This window comes from Schistocerca nitens, chromosome 6 (genome assembly GCF_023898315.1).
Source record: "Schistocerca nitens isolate TAMUIC-IGC-003100 chromosome 6, iqSchNite1.1, whole genome shotgun sequence".
Taxonomy (NCBI): Eukaryota; Metazoa; Arthropoda; class Insecta; order Orthoptera; family Acrididae; genus Schistocerca; species Schistocerca nitens.
Window position 1 is genome coordinate 45,590,228 of NC_064619.1, and position 24,043 is coordinate 45,614,270.

The 24,043-nt window shown below is 41.9% G+C and overlaps 1 protein-coding gene across 1 annotated transcript in view; it reads right to left on the minus strand.

Annotated features, from left to right (window-relative positions):
• LOC126262785 (cytochrome P450 4C1-like) overlaps positions 1 to 24,043 on the minus strand; it is a 145,502-nt gene that overhangs the window by 86,190 nt on the left and 35,269 nt on the right. Inside the window, exon 3 of the mRNA XM_049959606.1 lies at positions 313 to 540. Coding sequence (XP_049815563.1) covers positions 313 to 540 — 228 coding nt within the window. The remainder of the gene's footprint in view (positions 1 to 312; positions 541 to 24,043) is intronic.

Genomic DNA, 24,043 nt, shown 5'->3' on the forward strand with positions numbered 1-24,043 from the left:
GAGAAAAAAAAGTCAAAATCTTATATATTGAACTTGCTAACATATTATTCTAAAAGGCAGTTGTTAGCACGTTGTCGATAAGTAAAGCAAAAGTTTTAGGTATGAGGTGACTTATCTTTATTCTTTATGTGAACAGGTACATCTGAAGATGAGGCTAGAAGTCTCGAAACCGATTATCTTAAAAAAAATGCGGACCATTTAATTACCGTCTGAGGATAATTCATTCTCACAGTTTATCATACAACTGCGTTCCTGCAGTTCTGTCAACAATGGAAAATTAAATGTAAGTCACAGTATATTTCATCAACTTACCGATAAAGTTTTTCCGAAATCCGTCACTAGATCAACCACCTCAGCCTGCCGGAACCGACCTGGTAAAATCCACTCCAAGTCGACGCCTACAATAGTGGCTACAACCGAACGAAGAGCAGTGTGCATGAGTGGGTGGTACAGTTCCACCTCTGTTCCTTTCTTTTCTGCCAGCAGCTCGCACAAAAAGCGCCCAGCGTCGTTGAACTTGTCCATGAATTTCTCCAACTCCTGTGGGGAAGGACCAAAAGCGTCTGAAATTCTAATGCAATATAGTTTTCAACGATTCAAATTCGTAATTTTTCATATTTACGTGAAGTTATATCGTTACCCTGCTCCACGTATTTTTCCTGCTAAAATTTGTTTCATGTTGCACAGATATCGTAAAACATACACAATTCGCTATTTCCGTAGATCTGACATTACACGCATGCCCTAGAACGCAGTGCATTATGTTTTACAATGGTGGTGAATGTTCGTTTACAAAAACTACTCTATATTTCTCTTGAATCTTGATGAAAAGCATACTGTGTGTATAACAGAACAGTCCAGGGGCATGTGAGGAATGGTAGTACATAGTTCCTTGGTGGGTTACGTGTTACCACCTCTCGTCATATAGGATGATTGAGGAGGAATGCGACATAACTTGTAAGATGACTCTACAAGTGAAAATAAACCAAAATGTCCTATGAACATGTGTCAGATTTTCGTTCATTAAGGAACTGGAGCGGACTGAAGACTACACACATACATAAACGAGTATGAAGACAAGTGTGAATATTACATATTGAAATGCTGTGTAGGCGCTGTGTTGGACAGGTAAATCATGGAACATATGACTGATCCATCCTACAAGAGATGTGGGGGTTCTTCAACAGATGGCAGCACTGTGATACCACACCAAGGCAACAGCTGCAAGTATATACAGTGGGTTGGAACAGGGAGCAGTCGTAAGGCTGTGTGAGAGTCGTGTTTGAGTATTGTTTAACCGAGCAAGTCCATTGTGTCGGTGAATACCAACATGCCAAAGACGTTCACCGGTGCAGAATATGCAGGTACGGAAATGTCAATGCCTGTGTGGCTATGACAGAATACCAGAGACGTTTCCCTGATCAAAGAACTCCCCGTGTCAGGACATTTTCCAAGATTTTTCAAACAATATGTGAATTCAGAACACTACCCAGTGTAAACGTAGCACCAGAACGTGAAGCTATCCAGTCAGCTGAGGAAACGGACGACATTATTGCAATGGTACAACGGAGTCTCACCACTAATACATGGCGCATTAGCCATCAGGTCGATAGTCCACAAAGGTGAGTGCGGCATACATTATGTTCTGAGGGCTTGCACGCACTGCATGTGCAGCATGTGTAACATCTGCATCCAGGTGACTCAGTAAGCAGGTAACAATTTTGTGAATGGTTGGCTGTACACAGAGACGTAATGCAAAATGCTTTATTTACAGATGAAGCTATATTTACATGCAATGCTATTATGAATACCTTTAATTTTCATACATGGGCAATCGAGAACTCCCATGACACTAGGAAAACTAGATTCCTAGTTAGGTTCTCAGTGAACGTCTGGTGTGGTAAGAGTGATGATCTGGTGTTAGGCCCTGTGTTCCCGCAAAAACGCATGACAGCCGCAGCATACACACATTTACTGACAGAGCACTTAACTGAAATTTTGGGAGACATGGCACTAGAGTTACGATGGCAAATATACTTGCAGCATGGTGGATCACCGATTCACTATATCAGACAGGTATCACAGTATCTGAATAACACCTTTCCTGAATGGCAGATTGGCCATGGTGGATCCATTAAGCGGCCTACTAGATCACCAGACCTAGGCCCATTAGACATCTGTCAATGGGGCTGGTTATAGGTGGATGTGTATCGTATGAAGGTGGGTACATGTGGAGAACTATATGAAAATGGTATCTGTTATTTTGGACGTGTCCGAAAGAACACATACCATCTTCAGATATTTAAGGCTAACAAGCCAATGATCTTCAGTGTGGATGCACTCACATTGCCCAAACTCTTACGGGAATCGGTAGATTGACTGCCGCGAGTAATGAGTACAGTGGGCAGGGGCACTACAAATGTAGTGTGTGGACATTAAACTGGGAATGTGAGTCTCATGGGGAGCGTGCCAGAGATAAGTCCCTGCAGTCGCACTATCCTCTGTGCCCTGGGTGGCTTAGACAGATAGAGCGTCTGCCATGTAAGCAGGAGATCCTGTGTTCGAGTCCCGCTCGGGGCACACATTTTCAGCTGTCCCCGTTGATATTTATCAATGCCTGTAAGCAGCCAAAGGTCTGGATTTCATTGTAATTTCATTCATGTGGAGAACTTGTTATTCGCATCACCGACCCTGTTGCCCACATTAAAGTCCGCTGACATGATGTTCTTGAAGAGATGGAGGGAGAGAGAGGAGGGGGGGGGGGAAATGTGCTGACAAATGAACTGAGATGGGTGAGGGACTTTTGGAACACCTCTTTTAGGATGTATCAGTCATCTGTCCCACCATTATTCTGTCCACCACAGCGCCTACACAGCATTTCGGTAAGTGATAATCATACTTGCCTTCATGGGTGTGTGTACTCTTCAACCCACTCCAGTTCCAAAACGATCGAAAACGGACACCTGTTCATATGACTTTTTCGGTTTTTTTTTCACTTGTAGAATCACCTCAGAATTTATGTGACATACCACCTAAATTATCGCGTACGACTGTCCGTCCAGCATTGTTGATTGTTTTTGTGGTCCTGGTCTTATGGTGTAGGGAGGCATAATGTTGCGTGGGCATACTGGCCTCCAAATCTATGAACACAGTACACTCATCTGCAAATGTTGCTGTGACGTTATACTCCTTCCCCATTTGCATTTTTTTCAGAGATACATTCAGCCCGACTTCATTTTTATGGATGACAGTGCATGGCCACATAGAATAGCACATGTGAACGAACTATTGGTGCAAGAGGACATACAGTGAACGGACAGGCGTGCCCATTTCTCCGACTTTAATCCCATCAAGCGTATGTTGGATGTGGTGGTGAAACATATGTCCACATGCATCAACGATCATCCAACAGATGTCAACCGCAATGGTGAAGGAATTGAATGTCCTACATAAAAACTCCTTAGCAGCTTTGTGACCAGCATGGAAGCACGTTTCAGAGCATGCACTGCCATGGTGATCACACATCCTATTAAGAACCAAATCCCCCTTCTGTAACGTTCAGGGGACCTTCATGAGTGACGGTGATTTCGGTGTAATTATGTCTTTCAATAAACGTCTCATTTCTGTTTTCCTCACTGCGTGATTCTTTCATTTACCTCCTGTACAACAGTGTAGCAATTCTTTCAATATGCGTTCAAATTTTTATCGAACTACCTCATTTGGCAGGGATACATCATACAAAAGCTTCTTTCAGAGTTAAGCTGTGCACACCAGTACAGAAGGAAAACCAGCCTTTGGGGAGTTGTGACAGTTATTGTACTAAAAAGAACTCAATTGGTGGTAAGCCTTTAGATGCTGTCGTAACTATCACACAGGGAAATCGTACAAACATACAGTTGTTTGATAATCGCACGGACTTCTGTACGAAGGACATAGTAATATGCATTCCTGAAAAACAGAAGCGGATGAAAAAGCTGAAAACAAATGTATCTCCAGGTCTAGATGGAATCCCAAATCGGTTTTGCAGTACGCGCAAAATCTCAAGTGATTGGAAGAAAGCTGTATATATGAAGGGTAAGATAACAGACCCACAAAATTAAATGTATATCCCTCACATCGATTTGTTGCAGAATTGTTCAACGTATTCACGTTTATAATATAATGAATTTCACTGAGATGGGAAAGCTGCTGTTCACAAATCAACTCTGTTTCCGAAAGCATCACTTGAGCAAAACTCAGGTTGACCATTTCTCACATGATATCCTGCGAAGCACACATGAAGGACAATATGAAGAGTCCATATCCCCAAATATCTTAAATGCTTTTGAAACTGCAGATTATTAACCTAGGTACAAGAAAATGGAATAGCTTTGCAGATATGTGAGTGGACTGAGGACTTACTAAGTGGCAGAACCAAGTACGTTGTTCTCGTCGGCGAGTGCTAATCAGAGGACAGAACATCATCAGGAGAGCCACAGGGAAGTGTGGCAGGTCTGCTGTTATTCTTTACAAACATAAATGATCTGACAGACAGTGTGAGTACCAGTCTGCAGTTGGTGTGATGAATGGCAGTTAGGTCTAAATGTAAAACAGTGTAAGTTAATGCAGATTAGTAGGAAAACAATCCTATACGGCTCAAATAAGGCTTTAGTAGTGCTCCAATTCTTCCAGTACCTCGGCTTCTACCTTCCGAACTTCACAGAAGCTCTTCTGCGAATCTTGCAGAACTAGCACTCCTGGAAGAAAGGATATTGCGGAGACATGGCTTAGACACAGCCTGGGGGATGTTTCCAGAATGAGATTTTCACTCTGCAGCGAAGTGTACGCTGATATGAATTGAAGCTGTGAGGACGGGTCATGAGTCGTGCTTGGGTAGCTCGTTGGTAGAGCACTTGCCCGCGATAGGCAAAGGTCCCGGGTTCGAGTCTCGGTCCGGCACACAGTTTTAATCTGCCAGGAAGTTTCATATCAGCGCACACTCCGCTGCACAGTGAAAATCTCATTCAGCATTAGTAGTCCTGTTTGACACAGTGACATCGATTACATGTCTAGGCATAACAGTGCAAAGTGTTATGAAATGGAACGAGCATGTAAGTATTGTAGTAGGGAAGAGGAATGACTGACTTCAGTTTATTGGGAGAATTTTAGGAAAGTGTGGTTCATCTGTGAAGGAGACTGTAGGGAAGCAGCCTACTCATGCCGTAGTAAATTCACATCAGTCTTTCCATTGTGTGCCAGCCAGTCCGCTGTAACTAGCTCTGATGTCATAAATGTTGCGCAATACTTTAAAAATCAAATAAATAACCTAAAATGTTTCTAGCATGTCAGGAGTAATACTAAATTAATATGTGTTGAATATCAGTTCGATAACTTTAGCCATTTTCGAAATTTGGACGTTTTTCTGTAAAAATCATTGGCGCAACAGAAAAGAGTTAGAGACTTCAAAATTTATAATCAGATTCCTTTTTCATAAATATTTAATATAAACAGTCTTCTGGATCTCACAATTTAAGATTTTAGTTGAAATTCAATATTTTCTGGTTTTTGTCTTAAAACTTCAGGAAGCAAGATAGATTAAGTAGGCTAATAAATAAGGCTAGGATGTTTATATTTAAGTAGATTGGAGATCCGCTATAACTTTGAAGATGTGAGAAGTTTCATTTGAATACCTATAAAACTATAGCGATAGCGTATCTCCAAAGGGCCAGTTCAGAGCTCGTCTACTGCGTGCAGTGTAATTAAATTAATTCTCTCGCCCACAATATTTAACATAGCCACGTCAAACTTTTATTATGATTACTTACCTGTGTGTTGAATGCACATTTAAATTGAGAGCTTCATCGGCCATCAGCAAAAGAAGCTATGATTTATTCAATGACTTAAAGTGGTGCATTACTAGCCCAGCGGCTAGTCGGGAGAGCCGATTTGATCAGGCGTTCCCTTAGCCGTCCGCACCGCGGCTTTATATATAAGAACGCTGCGCGAGGAAGCAAGGCCCCAGTTCTCTCCAGACGCTGAATAACACGCCATCTGTGTCGGGAGTCGCGTCGCGTCGCGTCGGTATCATTGCTACAAACAGCCTCGGATGCCGTATTACGTCACTCGAGATACGCGTAACCATGAAATCAGTTTAGAGTGAAGTGCTAATTCTGGGTTGACTTTAATTATCGATCTTCAGTTTGCGTATGTCGTATTTTCACGTGCCGCCGCGGGACAAACATTCTACCATTATTTAGCTTGGCGTTTGATGAACCTTATCATCAAATTATGGCGAGCATTCATTTAAACAGTTAATTTGGGCAGTTATAGTTGCATCAGCGCATTAGACTCTGAACTGCTCTGTTAGTTAGATTGTGTGGATTCTTTTGTTTTCATCTGTGACTTTCAGAATACAGAACGTTTTTTCACGACCGTTTTTGATTATAAATCCCAGACAATCTCCTAATTCCTCAGAGCTATAAGCAGCAACTATAAGTGTATTCTCAGATGAAGTGGACACTAGGAATTCTAATTACAGGCTTCACGTTTTGCTAATCACTTTCTGGTTGCCAATATTGTAGTTAGAGAGCCAGTGTTGAGAACGGCAAAAGACAGAATAAATAATAGGAACATTTTAAACAACATATTCCACCCGCCGCCGCACATATGGTTAATCGGTCGGGAAATGCAGTGTTTCAACATTCAAACATATTTATACAACCAACAATTTAATTCCTACCAGCCGCCCCACATATGGTGCATCGGCCGGGAAATAAACTGAGTAAAAGTGAACGTGATTTTTAAGTATTCGGATTCGCGAGTGAAATGCGACACGCAGCTGAGTAATAGAACAGTGAAAGTGTTACGTGTGCATGTGGACGACGCAATTGGATTAACAACGCATCTGGATTGACGGAGCTGGCACTGAGTCTAGCGGCGCTGCCGGCATCTCGATAAGCCAGTTTCGCCTCACCGCAGTCATCCGCCAGAGCAACCGGAGCCGCGCCTGCAATTGCGGGCCACGCAAACACATAACAGCCGTCGGAGTGCCGTCTGCAGTTCAGCGCGCTGCGTCGCGTCAGTAATCCTGGTACGCCGCGCCAGCAACGCCATACGTCGTGCAGAAGCAACTAAGTTAAGTGAAAAGCTGTTAAAAATTTTACTAACCTGCACTAAAAGACTGTCGGCGATGGAACCGCCAAAAGACACTGAGGTTAAACTTACATCAGAACCTATGTCTGTTGAGGGAACTGTAAATCCAGACAACGGTTCAAGTGTAAATATGCATGAAAGTAATAATGTTAAAGTGAAATATGATGTATTGTCTCCTGACAGTAGTGTAAAAAGGGGCAATGATTCAATAATAGAGACCCCTTTAGTAAAGCAGAAATCAGAAATTGTTAATTTATTGGATGATAGTTTATCTGATGAGTTAAAAACGAAACAGTCATCAGAAATGGTAGAGTTTAAACAGGAGAAGTTAGATATGACTAACCAATCAGAAGTTTCGTTTAGTTTTGATGATTCTGGTGTTGGAGCTAGTTTTTCGTCACCTGAGTGTGATAAAAAGCCAGCTAGTGAGCAACCCAAAGATACTGGGGCTATTGATTTAAATGTTATATTACAAGCAATAGCTACCAGCAATGCTGAATTAAAGTATAAGATTGTGGCCAGCCAAACCAATTTTAATAAACGGTTTGAGGCAATGGGCAATAAATTAGAATCCAATAAAGCTGAATTAGAAAATTCTTTCAAGGCTAGTTGAATAAGTTGAAAGAGGATCTGGACAGTTTGAATTATAAAATTGATTACAACCATGAGGACATTAAGAAAAAGGTTGCTCAACAATTTTCTGAAATGTATAAAACAGTAAAATCCGAAGTTGCTGAGGTTCACAAGGACTTCCAAATGGAAGATGCGAAGCTGGAGCACAAGTTAACAGAAAAGATCGAGGCAGAATCTGAACTGTGCTCAGATAGGTTTAAAGATGTTAATATAAAAATAAACATATGTCAAGCAGACGTAGATGCAATCAAAACTGATACTACTCATATTGTACAAAGAGTAGATAATGTTGAAATGAGAGTAGAAAATATCAGTACTAACATTGCTAACATTGAGAGTAAAGTAGCTTCAGTAACTTCTGGTAATGGTAGTATACAACAAGTTGTAGCTGCAAACGCCGCTTTTATCGGGTGTCGGCAGTTCTTGCGGTTCGATCCAGATAAAAATATCCACCCCCTAGATTTCTGGAACGATTTTGAAGATGTGATTCTACCAGCTTGGTCTGAACGAGAGAAAATCTCATTTATTAGAAGCCATTTAGCAGGTGACGCCATGCGTTGGTCAGCTGATATTATGTTGAAGTGTAAAACATTAGCGGAATTTAAAACAGCTTTCATTAATGAGTATTGTTCTAGTAATAAGCAAAATGAAGTATTGAGAGAATTTTGGAGTGGAAAACGCTTCAATTCAGGCAAGGAATCTATTAAAGAGTTTGCTAGGTCATGGATCTCACGTTTGTCACATTTGGGCGAAAAGCTAAAACCGGAAATGATTATACTAGGTCTTGAAGCCAAACTGCCATGGTATTGGCAAACTAGAATTATATCTGCCCCTAGAGACAATCTGGATCGTTTCATTGAATATTTGGAACGTGTAGAACGTGTTGCGGCCAATGAGGAGCAAGCACGTAATAACAGAAATGCTAATAACAATAATAGTAATTTTAAGAACGAGCAGAATGGCAATGTAAACATAAGAACAGTAGGTGTTCGTCATCCTAAGAGAGGTAGGAATTGGAGAAATAATTATCAGAACCAACAATGGCATCCAAGTGATAATAATTTTGTTCCAAACAAAATTATGCATGTAAACAACAGTACGGAAAGCAATGCTATGTCAGTTAACTATAATGAAAATAAAGGAAACAACAGTACGCCGAGGCAGGAAAACTAGTTCCCGTCTATGAGGACACTGGCACTCACCAGGCGGTTACTTTTCCTAAGCCAGTAGTTACGGGAATTGGTAAGACAGATCAGAATACTCAAACTGAACAGGTGGATGAAGTGTCGGTAGCACCTAAGGATACAACAGAAATATTACATCACTCACAGTATTTGATAGATACCGTGTTAGAGACGCTTTCTAAGTGGGAAGAGAAAGAGAAGGCGCAGCAGAGTAATGGTAGGGAAGAGCTACAACATACTGAATTGTCAGGTGAAGAAGCAGAAGAAATTCATGCTTATATTTACGATGAAGATGATGTGCTCTTATCTAAAGTGCCTGTGCAGGATGTTGATAATGTACTAACAGATTTAGGACAGGAGATAAGTGAGAATGTAGAGGGTAGCCTGTTGGGGGTCGATGAACCCAGTAGCTGTGACCAGTTGTCACTTGAGAAGGAAACCGACGATAATGGTGAAAGTGGTTTAGCTGTAACTAGTGTTATGCCCGGTCTGGAAGCGCAGAATCGCCCAGACTACAGTAATTTGGGTTATGTTCAGCAAACTAAATGTAATGAAGTCGTGCGGTGTTTCGATTTAAAATTAATAGACCGACTGGAAAAGGCAGCTGAAAATGTAATTCAGGAAACCCCTACACACTGTGACCTAAATTTAATGAAGACAGATGTCGATCACTTTAGTTGGAGACAAATCAAAAAGGAACTATTGGATGAGTTTGAGAAACCACCTGTACAAACTAGAATAAGTCACCCTATAATAATAGTGAATATGTTGGGTATCAAAGTAAGTTGTCTCTTAGACAGTGGAAGTGAGGTGAGTGCGATATCTCAGTCCTTCTTTGATGCATTACCTGGTAAAGACAAGCTTACAGTAATGAGGGTATCAGGACTAAGAATAATTGGTGCTACTAGCAAGGTGTCAAAAACGGTAAAGCAAGAAGCTTTGCTGCCCTTTAACATTAATGGTAATTTAATTGATCATCCATTCTTAATGGTAAACAATCTCAGTATTGAGGTTTTAATTGGCATAGATTTCTTGTCAAAATATCAGAGTGTTGTTGACTTTGAAAGAAGCCAGTTAAAGATGGTCTTGCCAATAACCGGAGTAATTACAGTACCTTTTAGTGATAAACATGTAGTAACTAATGATGAAACTTGGGAGCTGCCTATACGAGTTCTGAAAAATAGGAGATATTGGGACGAAGGTGTTAATCTTAGTACAAGTAAGCTAAACACAGAAGAAGAAGAAGCAATTATTTTGGACAAAATAGAAGCTAAATTGCAGGAAATCGATAAAATTTCAGCTAATCAGAAGGAAGAACTGAGACAGGTTTTAAAAAAGCATCATAAGGTATTTTCAGATCGACCTGGCGTGGTCAAAGGTTATGAATGTCAATTAAAGGTGAAACCTGGCCAAGTGTTTTTCAGGAAGCCATACCAAATACATGTAGCTAGGAAGGAGGCAGTTCGAAAGGAGATACACAGAATGCTAGAGTGGGGTGTGATTGAAAAAGCGGTCAGTGAGTACAATAATCCTCTTGTTGTTGTACCAAAAAGAGACGGGAGTGTCAGATTGGTCTTGGACGCTCGTTGGTTGAATGAAATAGTGGTTAGGGAAAGTGATAGACCGCAGAACATGGACGAGTTATTGCAAAAGTTCCGGGGTGTAAAATTCTTAACTTCTATGGACATCACGTGTGGATATTGAAATTTGCCACTGGCGGAAAGTTCAAGGAAGTACACAGCTTTCTTGTACGAAGGAGTTTGTTACCAATACCGTGTGGTACCTTTCGGACTTAATATCTCTGTTTGTGCCTTCGTACGTGTGATGTGCCATGTTTTAGGACCAGCCTTAAGTAATAAAATAACAGTCTACGTAGATGATCTGTTAATAGCAACTCCTACCTGGGAAGAACACATAGCTTTATTAGAGGAAGTGTTAGAGGTTATTGAGAGAGGTGGCATGAAACTAAAGATTGAAAAGACAGAGTGTGTTAAAGAGGAAATAGGTTTCTTGGGATATATGATAAGTAGAAAAGGTATTCTGCCTGACCCTGGAAAGCTAGCAGTCATTGAAAAATTTGAGGCTGCCAGAAACAAGAAGCAGTTGAGATCGATGTTCGGTCTTTTCGGCTTCTATAGGCGTTTTGTTAGTGAACAGGCTTTTAATGCACCCTGTCTTCACCTCCTGCTGAAAAAGAATACCCCTTGGGTTTGGACAGCAGAATGTCAACAGGCGTTTGAGGTGCTTAAACAATCTTTAATTAATAGTCCTATTTTACATCATCCTGATTTTGAAAAACCATTCTGTATGTCTGTTGATGCTAGTGGCTATGGTATAGCTGTGGAAATATTCCAAGTAGGAATAGAGAACGAACAAGAAGTGCACAAGACTATAGCTTTCGCAAGTCGATCTTTGCAGGCAGCAGAGAGAAATTATGGCATCTCAGAACTGGAAGCATTGGCAATTGTATTTGGGGTACAGAAGTTTGAGCAGTATCTATTAGGTCACAAGATAATTGTATACAGTGACCATAAGGCGTTGACCTTTTTAAAGACCTGTAAGTTGAGGAATGCTCGTTTGGTAAGATGGTCATTGTATCTCCAGCAGTTTGACCTTGAGGTTAGATATATTCAAGGGAAAGACAATCTGGTAGCTGATGGGTTATCTAGAAGTGCGGAGCTCTGTGATGACGCGGGAATTACAGCAACAGACCTAAATGAAGTTCGAATGTTTGCACTGCACGAAGTAAAGGAAGAAAGTGCATTAAAGAGAGTAATTGAGACGTGAGCAGAATGCAGATGACCAGCTGAAATTAGTGAAGAGCTATTTAGGAGATGCGAACTATCCAAAGGTTTCGCAATACTGTTGTCTGCATAAAGGTATTCTGTTTAGGAGGAAAAAGGTAGGTGTTTCTGAGTGGAAGCTGTGCTTTCCCTCACAACTTGTAGACTTACTAATCGACTATGTACACCTGAGGTATGGCCACTACGGTGCAAAGAAGTGCATTGCAAAATTAAAAGAGAATGTTGTGTTTGACAACATGTACCGCCGTGTGGCCAAGCGTCTAGCATCTTGTGTAGTGTGCCAGAAAGTCCGTGCTGCTAACACCAGAATAGAAGGGGATATGCATTCAGTAGAGCCAACTGAAACCTAGAATTACTGGCTTGTGATTTGTTGGCCCTCATCCTGTTTCGAGAGGTGGTTGCACCCATGTTTTTGTTGTTGTGGATGGATTCAGTAAATATGTTAAGCTATACCCAATTAAAAGAGCAAATGCAAAAACATTGGTAGAAAAATTGGAAAAGGATTTCTTCGTGAACGTTGGCGTTCCGAAGAATTTGCTGCCAGACAATGGGCCTCAGTTTACTTCTGATAGATTTAAAGAATGTCTGGCTAAGGCCGGAGTGAAACATCTGAAAATATCTGCGTATTTCCCCCAAGGAAATATGAGTGAACGTATTATGAGAGAATTGAATAGGCTTTGCAGGACTTATTGTGCTCGGAAACACTCAAGTTGGGCAAAGCACATTAAGTATTTTGAGAATGTAATTAACAACTTAAGGCATGATGCAACTGGTTTTGCGCCTTGCGAATTAATGTTTGGCCAAGAACCGCACAATGTGATTGCAGATATGGTAGAATTCCCTATTCTAACGCAAATATCCACAGACGAGAAGAAATTAAAGGCTAGGGCAAATATAAGAAGAAGAGCGTTGGAAAGGAAGAAGCGTCATGACGCAAAAGCTGTACCTACTAGTTTTGAAATAGGTCAGTTAGTCCTTGTCAAAACCAAGGAAACATCAAAGAAAATAAATGCAGAAACAAAGAAATTCATGTTCGTATACCAAGGACCTTTCAGGATCATAGGAAAACCACATGCCAATGCATATAGGCTAGAGTACCCTAAAAGTAAAAAGCTATTAGGTCTCAGGAACGTGATCGACCTAAAGAAATTCATAGGTAGTGAATGAATGCTGTAGGGAGGAGGTTGTTCTGTAACCTCTACACAGTGTGGCAGCTGTGCAGTGCCAGCTGTGTGAGATCTTCTTTCCATTTCAGGTCTCACTCATTCTTCATCTTTCCTGTCCACAAAAATTTCGACCCCTTCTTTCCATTGTGAAAAATTTCTGAAGCGAATGAATGCTGTAGGGAGGAGGTTGTTCTGTAACCTCTACACAGTGTGGCAGCTGTGCAGTCCCAGCTGTGTGAGATCTCCTTTCCATTTCAGGTCTCACTCATTCTTCATCTTTCCTGTCCACAAAAATTTCGACCCCTTCTTTCCATTGTGAAAAATTTCTGAAGCGAATGAATGCTGTAGGGAGGAGGTTGTTCTGTAACCTCTACACAGTGTGGCAGCTGTGCAGTCCCAGGTGTGTGAGATCTTCTTTCCCATTTCAGGTCTCACTCAATCTTCATCTTTCCTGTCCCCAAAAATTTCGACCTCTTCTTTCCAACACATTAAATTTTCTGTTATGATTATCAAGCCAATAATAAACTAATGAATGCTGTAGGGAGGAGGTTGTTCTGTAACCTCTACACAGTGTGGCAGCTGTGCAGTCCCAGGTGTGTGAGATCTTCTTTCCCATTTCAGGTCTCACTCAATCTTCATCTTTCCTGTCCCCAAAAATTTCGACCTCTTCTTTCCAACACATTAAATTTTCTGTTATGATTATCAAGCCAATAATAAACTAATGAATGCTGTAGGGAGGAGGTTGTTCTGTAACCTCTACACAGTGTGGCAGCTGTGCAGTCCCAGCTGTGTGAGATCTTCTTTCCTTTTCAGGTCTCACTCATTCTTCATCTTTCCTATCCACCTAAAATTTCGACCTCTTCTTTCCAACACATGAAAATTTTCCGTCATGGCTATCAAGCCATGAGTTCTGTAGCCATTATATCCACCGATTAGTGAAGAAAATACCTAATGTGACAAACCTAACAGTGACAAACAATAGAGAAGTATGACGTAATTAAGATAAAATGTATTTGAGTAACGATTATGTATAGAACCCTGGTAATATTATAAGTACAAAGTTGTTGTTTTATTGGAGATGGTCCCACAATAGTAATTTAAAAAGATATACGAATTCATGTACAAGCAGGATCTGAAGTGGCAGTGAAACCTATTGTATGCTGTAGAGCTAACTAATAAATAGTAAGAGAGAGTGCTTAGTGTTATGAAAAATATGCAGACAAGTTGTAAGAATAAACTCACCTTGTGTAGCAAGGAATGGCAGTGTAATAGAATTGAGCAGTGTTTGTGGTTGAGACGTGAAGGACACGTCCCTGAAGTATTTATAAGGTTGGAGCTGGCCATTATTTTGGTGTAGTGTGTGACAGGACACACCTACACGTACTGAGGTTATGAGTTGGAGGCGTGAATGCGACCATAGGTACCCGTATGTTAGATGAGACAAAGCAGCTCATGGTGTCCTATAGGTTTAAGGAATTTAGCATTACGCTCGTCCATAATTACTTGATGCATTTTAGTGGTAGGTCGAGAGAGACTGCCTGTGGTTTCAGCGTCCGATCGAGTGGAAATGGATTGCCACGTGAGCAAACTGATCAGCTGCAATACACTACAGATATGAAATAAATGTGCTATCCTGTGCTTTAAATGTTAATGGAGTGAGTATTACTTAAGTACATACACTAACAACATAATTGAGTAACATAATGACAGACGTGAAACATTATTTATAGCTCAGCATAAATACACTTCAAAGTAAGTAAGTACATAATTGCAGATGTGGAACTGACACAGCAGCAGAGGACCAATAAGTGGATTTAGTCGTCAACTAAACGTAGTGTGTTTTGAACACTCAGAACTGTACTATTACCAAAAGTTACTCACATGTACAAAGAAGCTGAGAAAGCAACTACAAATATACTCATACTATCTCTAAGAATAAGGTAATCGAAGATGAGTCAGCTAAATAAATAAAATACAAATGTATCAGGAATGTACCGAGCATTGGTTCAGTGTTCCGGCCCAGAAATAATAAATTGAAATTAAATAGGATTCATGATTGTATGCCTTGAGCATAAATTTTCTCTAGTAAGTGACTAACGGCGTTTGAGCCATTTGTTTACCGATTTTATGACAGTCAAGTAACCGTGATAAAATTAAAAAGGTTCTGTTAACTTTGTTCCAGCAACATATTGAAGGATAAAATGTATATATCCCCATTTCATTGTGACCCACCCTTAGATATTAAGTGAACAGAGTCTGAGGCACTCTTTTTGTTTGTTCTACAGGACAAACCAGATAATGGCAGCCTGGTAGCTGCGTGAAAGCGTGGAGTGACTTGGACACAACTCACAGTGACCCCTCCCCTTTCCCCATGTAATTTAGAGTGAACGTGAAGGATGCACACCATAGCAACTTCCCCTCCTCTACCCTTGTGAATGGAAGTGTAGGATGCCAGCCAAAGCGGCTACAACCACGTGTGAAAAAATGATTTGTGAAAATTTCTTTCAGGTTTAGAAAAGACTGCTAAGAGATAATCATCTGTTTATGTATCATGTTATTTTATTTGAGTCTGTGTATGTAAAAATGTATTTAATGGCTGTAAGATTATCATAATTTTACATATTTTATGTGTTTGTTTGTCTAAGGCAATATGTATGCCAAAGTGTTACATTGACTTTGCTTGAATTTTGAGTAATAATGATGCTTAAGAGGCAGTGAACATGCCCGCAATTTAAATAATTAATGTAGGTAATCAGTTTTTTTTAATGTTTCTACATGTTTACATCTTAATTTTAATTTTTCATAGGAAGTTCATTAATTAACAATCATAAACAAAAATTTAAGTAGAGGGTGATGTAGGGAAGCAGCTTACTCATACCGTGGTAAATTCACATCAGTCTTTCCATTGTGTGCCAGCCAGTCCGCTGTAACTAGCTCTGATGTCATAAATGTTGCGCAATACTTTAAAAATCAAATAAATAACCTAAAATGTTTCTAGCATGTCAGGAGTAATACTAAATTAATATGTGTTGAATATCAGTTCGATAACTTTATCCATTTTCGAATTTTGGACGTTTTTCTGTAAAAATCATTGGCGCAACAGAAAAGAGCTAGAGACTTCAAAATTTATAATCAGATTCCTTTTTCATAAATATTTAATATAAACAGTCTTCTGGATCTCACAATTTAAGATTTTAGTTGAAATTCAATATTTTCTGGTTTTTGTCTTAAAACTTAAGGAAGCAAGATAGATTAAGTAGGCTAATAAATAAGGCTAGGATGTTTATATTTAAGTAGGTTGGAGATCCGCTATACCTTTGAAGATGTGAGAAGTTTCATTTGAATACCTATAAAACTATAGCGATAGCGTATCTCCAAAGGGCCAGTTCAGAGCTCGTCTACTGCGTGCAGTGTAATTAAATTAATTCTCTCGCCCACAATATTTAACATAGCCACGTCAAACTTTTATTATGATTACTTACCTGTGTGTTGAATGCACATTTAAATTGAGAGCTTCATCGGCCATCAGCAAAAGAAGCTATGATTTATTCAATGACTTAAAGTGGTGCATTACTAGCCCAGCGGCTAGTCGGGAGAGCCGATTTGATCAGGCGTTCCCTTAGCCGTCCGCACCGCGGCTTTATATACAAGAACGCAGCGCGAGGAAGCAAGGCCCCAGTTCTCTCCAGACGCTGAAAAGCACGCCATCTGTGTCGGGAGTCGCGTCGCGTCGCGTCGGTATCATTGCTACAAACAGCCTCGGATGCCGTATTACGTTACTCGAGATACGCGTAACCATGAAATCAGTTTAGAGTGAAGTATTAATTCTGGGTTGACTTTAACTATCGATCTTCAGTTTACGTATGTCGTATTTTCACGTGCCGCCGCGGGACAAACACTCTACCATTATTTAGCGTGGCGTTTGATGAACCTTATCATCAAATTATGGCGAGCATTCATTTAAACAGTTAATTTGGACAGTTATAGTTGCATCAGCGCATTAGACTCTGAACTGCTCTGTTAGTTAGATTGTGTGGATTCTTTTGTTTTCATCTGTGACTTTCAGAATACAGAACGGTTTTTCACGACCGTTTTTGATTATAAATCCCAGATAATCTCCTAATTCCTCAGAGCTATAAGCTGTAACTATAAGTGTATTCTCAGATGAAGTGGGCACTAGGAATTCTAATTACAGGCTTCACGTTTTGCTAATCACTTTCTGGTTGCCAATATTGTAGTTAGAGAGCCAGTGTTGAGAACGGCAAAAGACAGCATAAATAATAGGAACATTTTAAACAACATATTCCACCCGCCGCCGCACATATGGTTAATCGGTCAGGAAATGCAGTTTTTCAACATTCAAACATATTTATATAACCAACAATTTAATTCCTACCAGCCGCCCCACAAGACGGCATATAGAAAACTAGCGCAACCCATTCTTGAGTACTGTCTGTTGTTTGCGATCCCCACCAGACTGGATTATAAGGAAGACTTCGAAACAATTTAGAGAAGGACTGCTAGATTTGTTACTGATAGTTTCGAACATCACACAAGTATTATAGAGATGCTTTGAGAACTTAAATAGGAATCCCTGGAGGGAAGGCGATGTTCTTTTCAAGGAACAATATTGAAAAAACTTTGGAGAACTGGCATTTGAAGCTGACAGCAGAACAATTCTACTGCCATCGATGTACATTTCGCATAGGGACCACAAAGATAAGAAAAATTATGGATTGCACAGAGGCATATAGATAGTCGTTTTTCCCTGACTCTGTTTGTGGTTGGGACAGGAAAGTAAGTGACAAGTAGTGGTACAATGTACCCTCCACCACACACTGTATGTTGGTTTGTGGACTATGAAAGTAGATGTAACTATAGACATGTGAATCAGCTTAAAATCCGAGATGAGAACCTATGCTGCAAATCACAAAGACCTGGGATAACATGGGCCATGTCGACATTTTATCACTATAGATATGCACGGTGAGCACTGGACAATGTTTTGTGAGTAACTCTGAAATTACCTTGTAGGCTTATCAGTTACAACTGCACAAGCAAAGGGGCACTTTCAACTGAAACGGCAAAACGTCTCGAATCAGATGTAAGATTTGTGGTGCCCTCAAAATCTTTATGAAACCATCATTGTAATTTTTGCAAGGCCACAATGAATTCTTCAAACCTCGCACTCTCTTTAACGCTAGCGAGCTTAGGGAACTGGATTGTCTTTGGCAGAATGTGTCCCTTCTACAGCGCGAATTTCTTTTTAAATGCATTCCCATCAACTCAAAACGACACTACCTTTCAATGTCTTTCTGTGGGCGGTGACTAGTCAAGCGCACTTAAAACGCTAAGTCTCCAATCCTATCTAGATGTTCCTAATTTTCGTTCCTGCTCTCCTTTTCCCTTCATAAATTTAATAATAGCGAGATTTATATCGGAAAATCTTTCCAGGCGTGCCCCTCGACTTAACGAAGGTACTTTGCAGTAATGCATGAAATCTCCACACTCTTCATTTAATTACATTGAAAATCGTTCCTCTGATAATGGAATAATAGGTGCGACTTCAGAAATTTTACTATTCGTAGTACTAGTTCGATCAATAACTTCATACCTGCAAATTTAGCACAAAGTGCTTCTTGATGTACATAACAATGAATCCCATCTGTCGAGCATTGTAATCTTTGTTCCTCATTGTGATTTAAAAGTTTAAATTCTTTCTGCGCCGCACTATAATGTCGCTTTCTAGGACGTTAGCAGTACCTGTCGATTATGCGAATAGAGAATTCCCATCCCTCCCTTCTGTCATTCCCATTCATTTTAAAGGATTGAGACGATAGATCGCTAGACTGCCTCTTTTTGTACAAACAGCCACTGGACCTGTCAACGCCCTTCATGCCACGAACAAACAGCGAAGGATGAACATCTACATCTACATATATACTCCTCTAGCCACCAAGCGGTGTGTGGCGGAGGCACAAGTCTCACCAAAGTCATATCCCCCCCCTCTGTTCCACTCGCGGATCGCGTGAGGGAAAAACGATTGTCTGAACGCCTCAGTACGAGCTCTAATTTCCCTTATCTTTGAATGGTGATCATTGCGCTATTTGAAAGTTGATGGCAATAACATGTGCGCTGACCCAACGATTATGCCGAACTCAGAAAGTTGAGCCGACCGCAAAATGCCGCACCACAATGCTAAATGAAATGTCGCGCTGCACCGAGTACTTCCGGAAAGGACCGAGCAAAGCCGAGTGAAAGGCCCGCACACTGCCCGCACACGCCGCACGCGTGAAGTGTGGCAGGCCGTGGCCGTCTCTGGGCCATTACCACACCCGACACAGAAACAGCGTACATCGTTGAAAAAAATCTCGGGCTTGCAGCCGGTGGTCGTTTAATTCATCGCCACAGAATATGCGACAAGGATATTTCTTTGGCACTAATTGGCAAAAAGTTTCAGGCGAACATTAATGCTTCGTTCTGTCATGCTCTACCTTTCACCTAGTTGACGTTCAACCAAGAACATTTTGAACAGACTGACGGCGTCGTCGTGAGCAGCCCTCTGTCTCCCTTGGTGGTCAATCTTACCGTGAAAGATTTCGAGGAGAGAGCGCTTGAATCAGTTGCCCTTAAACAAACTGTATTTTTTAGGTATGGGGACGGTACTGCCACAATGTGGCCTTATGGAGAAGATGAATTGAAGGAGTCTCTCCGCCACCTTAACTTCAAACAGCATTCTGTTCACTGCGGAAATAGAGAAAGATGGTTGTCTGCCATTCTTGGACGTCTTGAGTAAACGAAAGAAGCGTCAAGCTGTCGTTACCCGTCGCAAACTATGAGCGTGCTTAAAATATTTGTACACAGAGCTCACACGGTCTCAGATCTAGATTTTTGCGAACACACCTAAATAACGTGTACAGAAAAAATGGATGTTCCACCCAGAAAACTAACAGAGCACTTTCTGTTAAGGGGACCACACCGTGGTTCAGGTAAAAAAAAATCGATTTTCGGTTTTCATCATATTTCGATAGGTTAAGGTTTTATTTAAGTTCTGTGCAAAGGATTTTGCTGAAAAAAATTTCTTTCGATCATTTAAAGAGCATTTTCCTACTACGTGAGTTTATGTGCCAAACCCACTTTTTTGTCACCCACTTTTCTGCGTATATTTTAGATCTTTATATCCCCTTCATTGCACGTTAGGGATTTGTTTACTCCCGAGTGTGTTGGCTATCCCTGGAATGCAACGGTCGGTATTCTTTTGTTTCTGCTGTTTATAAACAACACGCTTTCAAACACGCGGTTAGTTTTTTTCAAGTGTGATTGCGAGTAGTTGTTATACTTACGTTTGCAGTGCTTGTTTACATGTGTTTTGTTGTGTTTATTGAAGATGACAAAACGTAAAGGCATTTTGAAGAAACGACAATTTAGAGGAAACACGTTTAGAAAGCTTTCTGTACAAGATGTTACGTCATGGATGGTGTCCATCAGGAAAAAATTCATGGTGCAAATACAATAGGCCTCAGGCAACTGGAGAATCTTATTCTCACCAGCATTCTCTTCCTGCTGCTGTTATTACTGCAGAGACTTGGCTCATCCTGACCTAAGGAAATGTCTGTATGGGCAGACACAGAACCCAAATGAATGTTTCAACAGCATAATTTGGAGCCGCCTTCCTAAAACTGTATTTGAAGGCATGCGTACAATGAAACTAGGAGCTCATGATGCTGTTATTACATTCAGTTGTGGTAATATTGGAAAGTGTTGGGTACTGAAAAAGTTGGGAATTAATCCTGGTGAAAATATGATCACTGGGCTGCAACATTGCGATAAAATGAGGATAGCCGATGCAGACAGGTCTGCATCTACACTCCTGGAAATTGAAATAAGAACACCGTGAATTCATTGTCTCAGGAAGGGGAAACTTTATTGACACATTCCTGGGGTCAGATACATCACATGATCACACTGACAGAACCACAGGCACATAGACACAGGCAACAGAGCATGCACAATGTCGGCACTAGTACAGTGTATATCCACCTTTCGCAGCAATGCAGGCTGCTATTCTCCCATGGAGACGATCGTAGAGATGCTGGATGTAGTCCTGTGGAACGGCTTGCCATGCCATTTCCACCTGGCGCCTCAGTTGGACCAGCGTTCGTGCTGGACGTGCAGACCGCGTGAGGCGACGCTTCATCCAGTCCCAAACATGCTCAATGGGGGACAGATCCGGAGATCTTGCTGGCCTGGGTAGTTGACTTACACCTTCTAGAGCACGTTGGGTGGCACGGGATACATGCGGACGTGCATTGTCCTGTTGGAACAGCAAGTTCCCTTGCCGGTCTAGGAATGGTAGAACGATGGGTTCGATGACGGTTTGGATGTACCGTGCACTATTCAGTGTCCCCTCGACGATTACCAGTGGTGTACGGCCAATGTAGGAGATCGCTCCCCACACCATGATGCCGGGTGTTGGCCCTGTGTGCCTCGGTCGTATGCAGTCCTGATTGTGGCGCTCACCTGCACGGCGCCAAACACGCATACGACCATCATTGGCACCAAGGCAGAAGCGACTCTCATCGCTGAAGACGACACGTCTCCATTCGTCCCTCCATTCACGCCTGTCGCGACACCACTGGAGGCGGGCTGCACGATGTTGGGGCGTGAGCGGAAGACGGCCTAACGGTGTGCGGGAGCGTAGCCCAGCTTCATGGAGACGGTTGCGAATGGTCCTCGCCGATAGCCCAGGAGCAACAGTGTCCCTAATTTGCTGGGAAGTGGCGGTGCGGTCCCCTACGGCACTGCGTAGGATCCTACGGTCTTGGCGTGCATCCGTGCGTCGCTGCGGTCCGGTCCCAGGTCGACGGGCACGTGCACCTTCCGCCGACCACTGGCGACAACATCGATGTACTGTGGAGACCTCACGCCCCACGTGTTGAGCAATTCGGCGGTACGTCCACCCGGCCTCCCGCATGCCCACTATACGCCCTCGCTCAAAGTCCGTCAACTGCACATACGGTTCACGTCCACGCTGTCGCGGCATGCTACCAGTGTTAAAGACTGCGATGGAGCTCCGTATGCCACGGTAAACTGGCTGACACTGACGGCGGCGGTGCACAAATGCTGCGCAGCTAGCGCCATTCGACGGCCAACACCGCGGTTCCTGGTGTGTCCGCTGTGCCGTGCGTGTGATCATTGCTTGTACAGCCCTCTCGCAGTGTCCGGAGCAAGTATGGTGGGTCTGACACACCGGTGTCAATGTGTTCTTTTTTTCCATTTCCAGGAGTGTAATATGGCCAAGAAAGCAAGACAAGCATCCAGAAAGGTGAAAAAGAAGCTGTAAGACCTGCTAGAGGCCAAAGAAGGGCCATCATATGCAGCAGGACAATTTTAATTAACTGTAGTAACAAATTTCAAAAGTTTTTTTTGTATACAATCAATTTCCCGCAAACTAAAATTTTCAGTACATATGCCCCATTATATCAGAAACTATCATAGATAAATGAATGAAATTTTCAGATACTCTGCATAACATAGAAAGCCACCTCTGGTACTACATTCATTAATATTCCCCCATTACAAAGTTGCCAAAAAAATATTTTCTGCAGAAAAAACTTAATATTTTTTGTTAATAAATTTAAAAAAGTATTTCTTAAAAACTATAAAATGGATAAAGTAGATTTTAATACAGTTGACTCTATTAGCATCATGTAACATACAGTAGAAATGGTAAGGTCCTCCATCAAATAGTTTTTTCAGAAATGTGTCAGATACTTGCCCAAATTATCATGGGTTAGATAGGCAGGGTGTGGTCCCCTTAAAACCAGGAATCAGAAAATGGACAGAAAGTAGAACACGCCAGCAAAATATGTAGCTTTTCTTTCTTTCGTGGACGACATTTCGTTTAAAATAGCAAGACTTCTCTATAAATTTCAGATCGTTTTTTCGTCCACCATCTAAGATTGCAGACTTTTTCGGATCATTAATGGAGGACTTGTCATTGCAGAAGGCCGGAACTCACAAAATTCATTGTCAGTGCCCCTGTACATAGGTCAGACCACATGCTACGTGAAGGAACGCTGCACTAAACGTCAACGTTGCACTCGCCTGATGCAACCAAGCAAATCTGCTATTGACGAATACTGTATTTCCAGTGGACATTCAATGGATTATGACAGAACAATGATTATGACCGCAACAACTTGTTTTTGGAACTCCATTGTTAAAGGCTCAGTGTAAATACGCCTGGCGGAAAATCTGACGAAGCGCGGTAGAGGCTACCAATTGGACAGTGCATGGGACCCCATCATCTCCACGATTTGTTCTAATCGAAGACGACAGAGTGCGCCAACGGCCACGGCGAGCGGTAACGCAAGGACAGCTGAATTCCGCAGTTCCACCAGCGAGGGCGCTGCTGCCAGGAAGTGTGGTCCGTCTGTCAATTTGATTATGCTGCATGCAGGTTATAACTGCAGCGCGCTATATATTGCGGAACAGAGCAGCTCTTCGTCATTTTTCTGTGGCTCACCTGAATATGACTCGCACGTTCTCTTGCATTGATGCATGCTTGTATTCGTCGTGGCATACTACCCACAAGTTCATCAAGGCACTGTTGCTCCAAAAATGTTCCACTCCTCAACGGCGATTCGGCGTAGATCGCTCAGAGTAGTTGGTGGATCACGTCGTCCATAAACAGCCCTTTCCGATCTATACCAGGCATGTTCGATAGGGTTCATGTCTGGAGAACATGCTGGCCACTCTAGTCGAGCGATGTCGCTATCCTGAAGGAAGTCAGTCACAAGATGTGCACGGTGGCGACGCGAATTGTCGTCCATGAAGACGAACGCCTCGCCAGTATGCTGCCGATATGGTTGCACTATCGGTCGGAGGATGGCATTCGCGTATCGTAAAGCCGTTACAGCGCCTTCCGTAACCACCAGCGGCGTACGTCGGCCGCACAAAACGCCACCCCAAAACAGCAGGGAACCTTGCTGCACTCCCTGGACAGTGTGTCTAAAGCGTTCAGCCTGTCCGGGTTGCCTTCCGCCAGGAGTGAAGTTGCGCATCATGCAGCCTATTGCGCATAGTTTGAGTCGTAACATTACGTCCTGTGGCTGCACAAAAA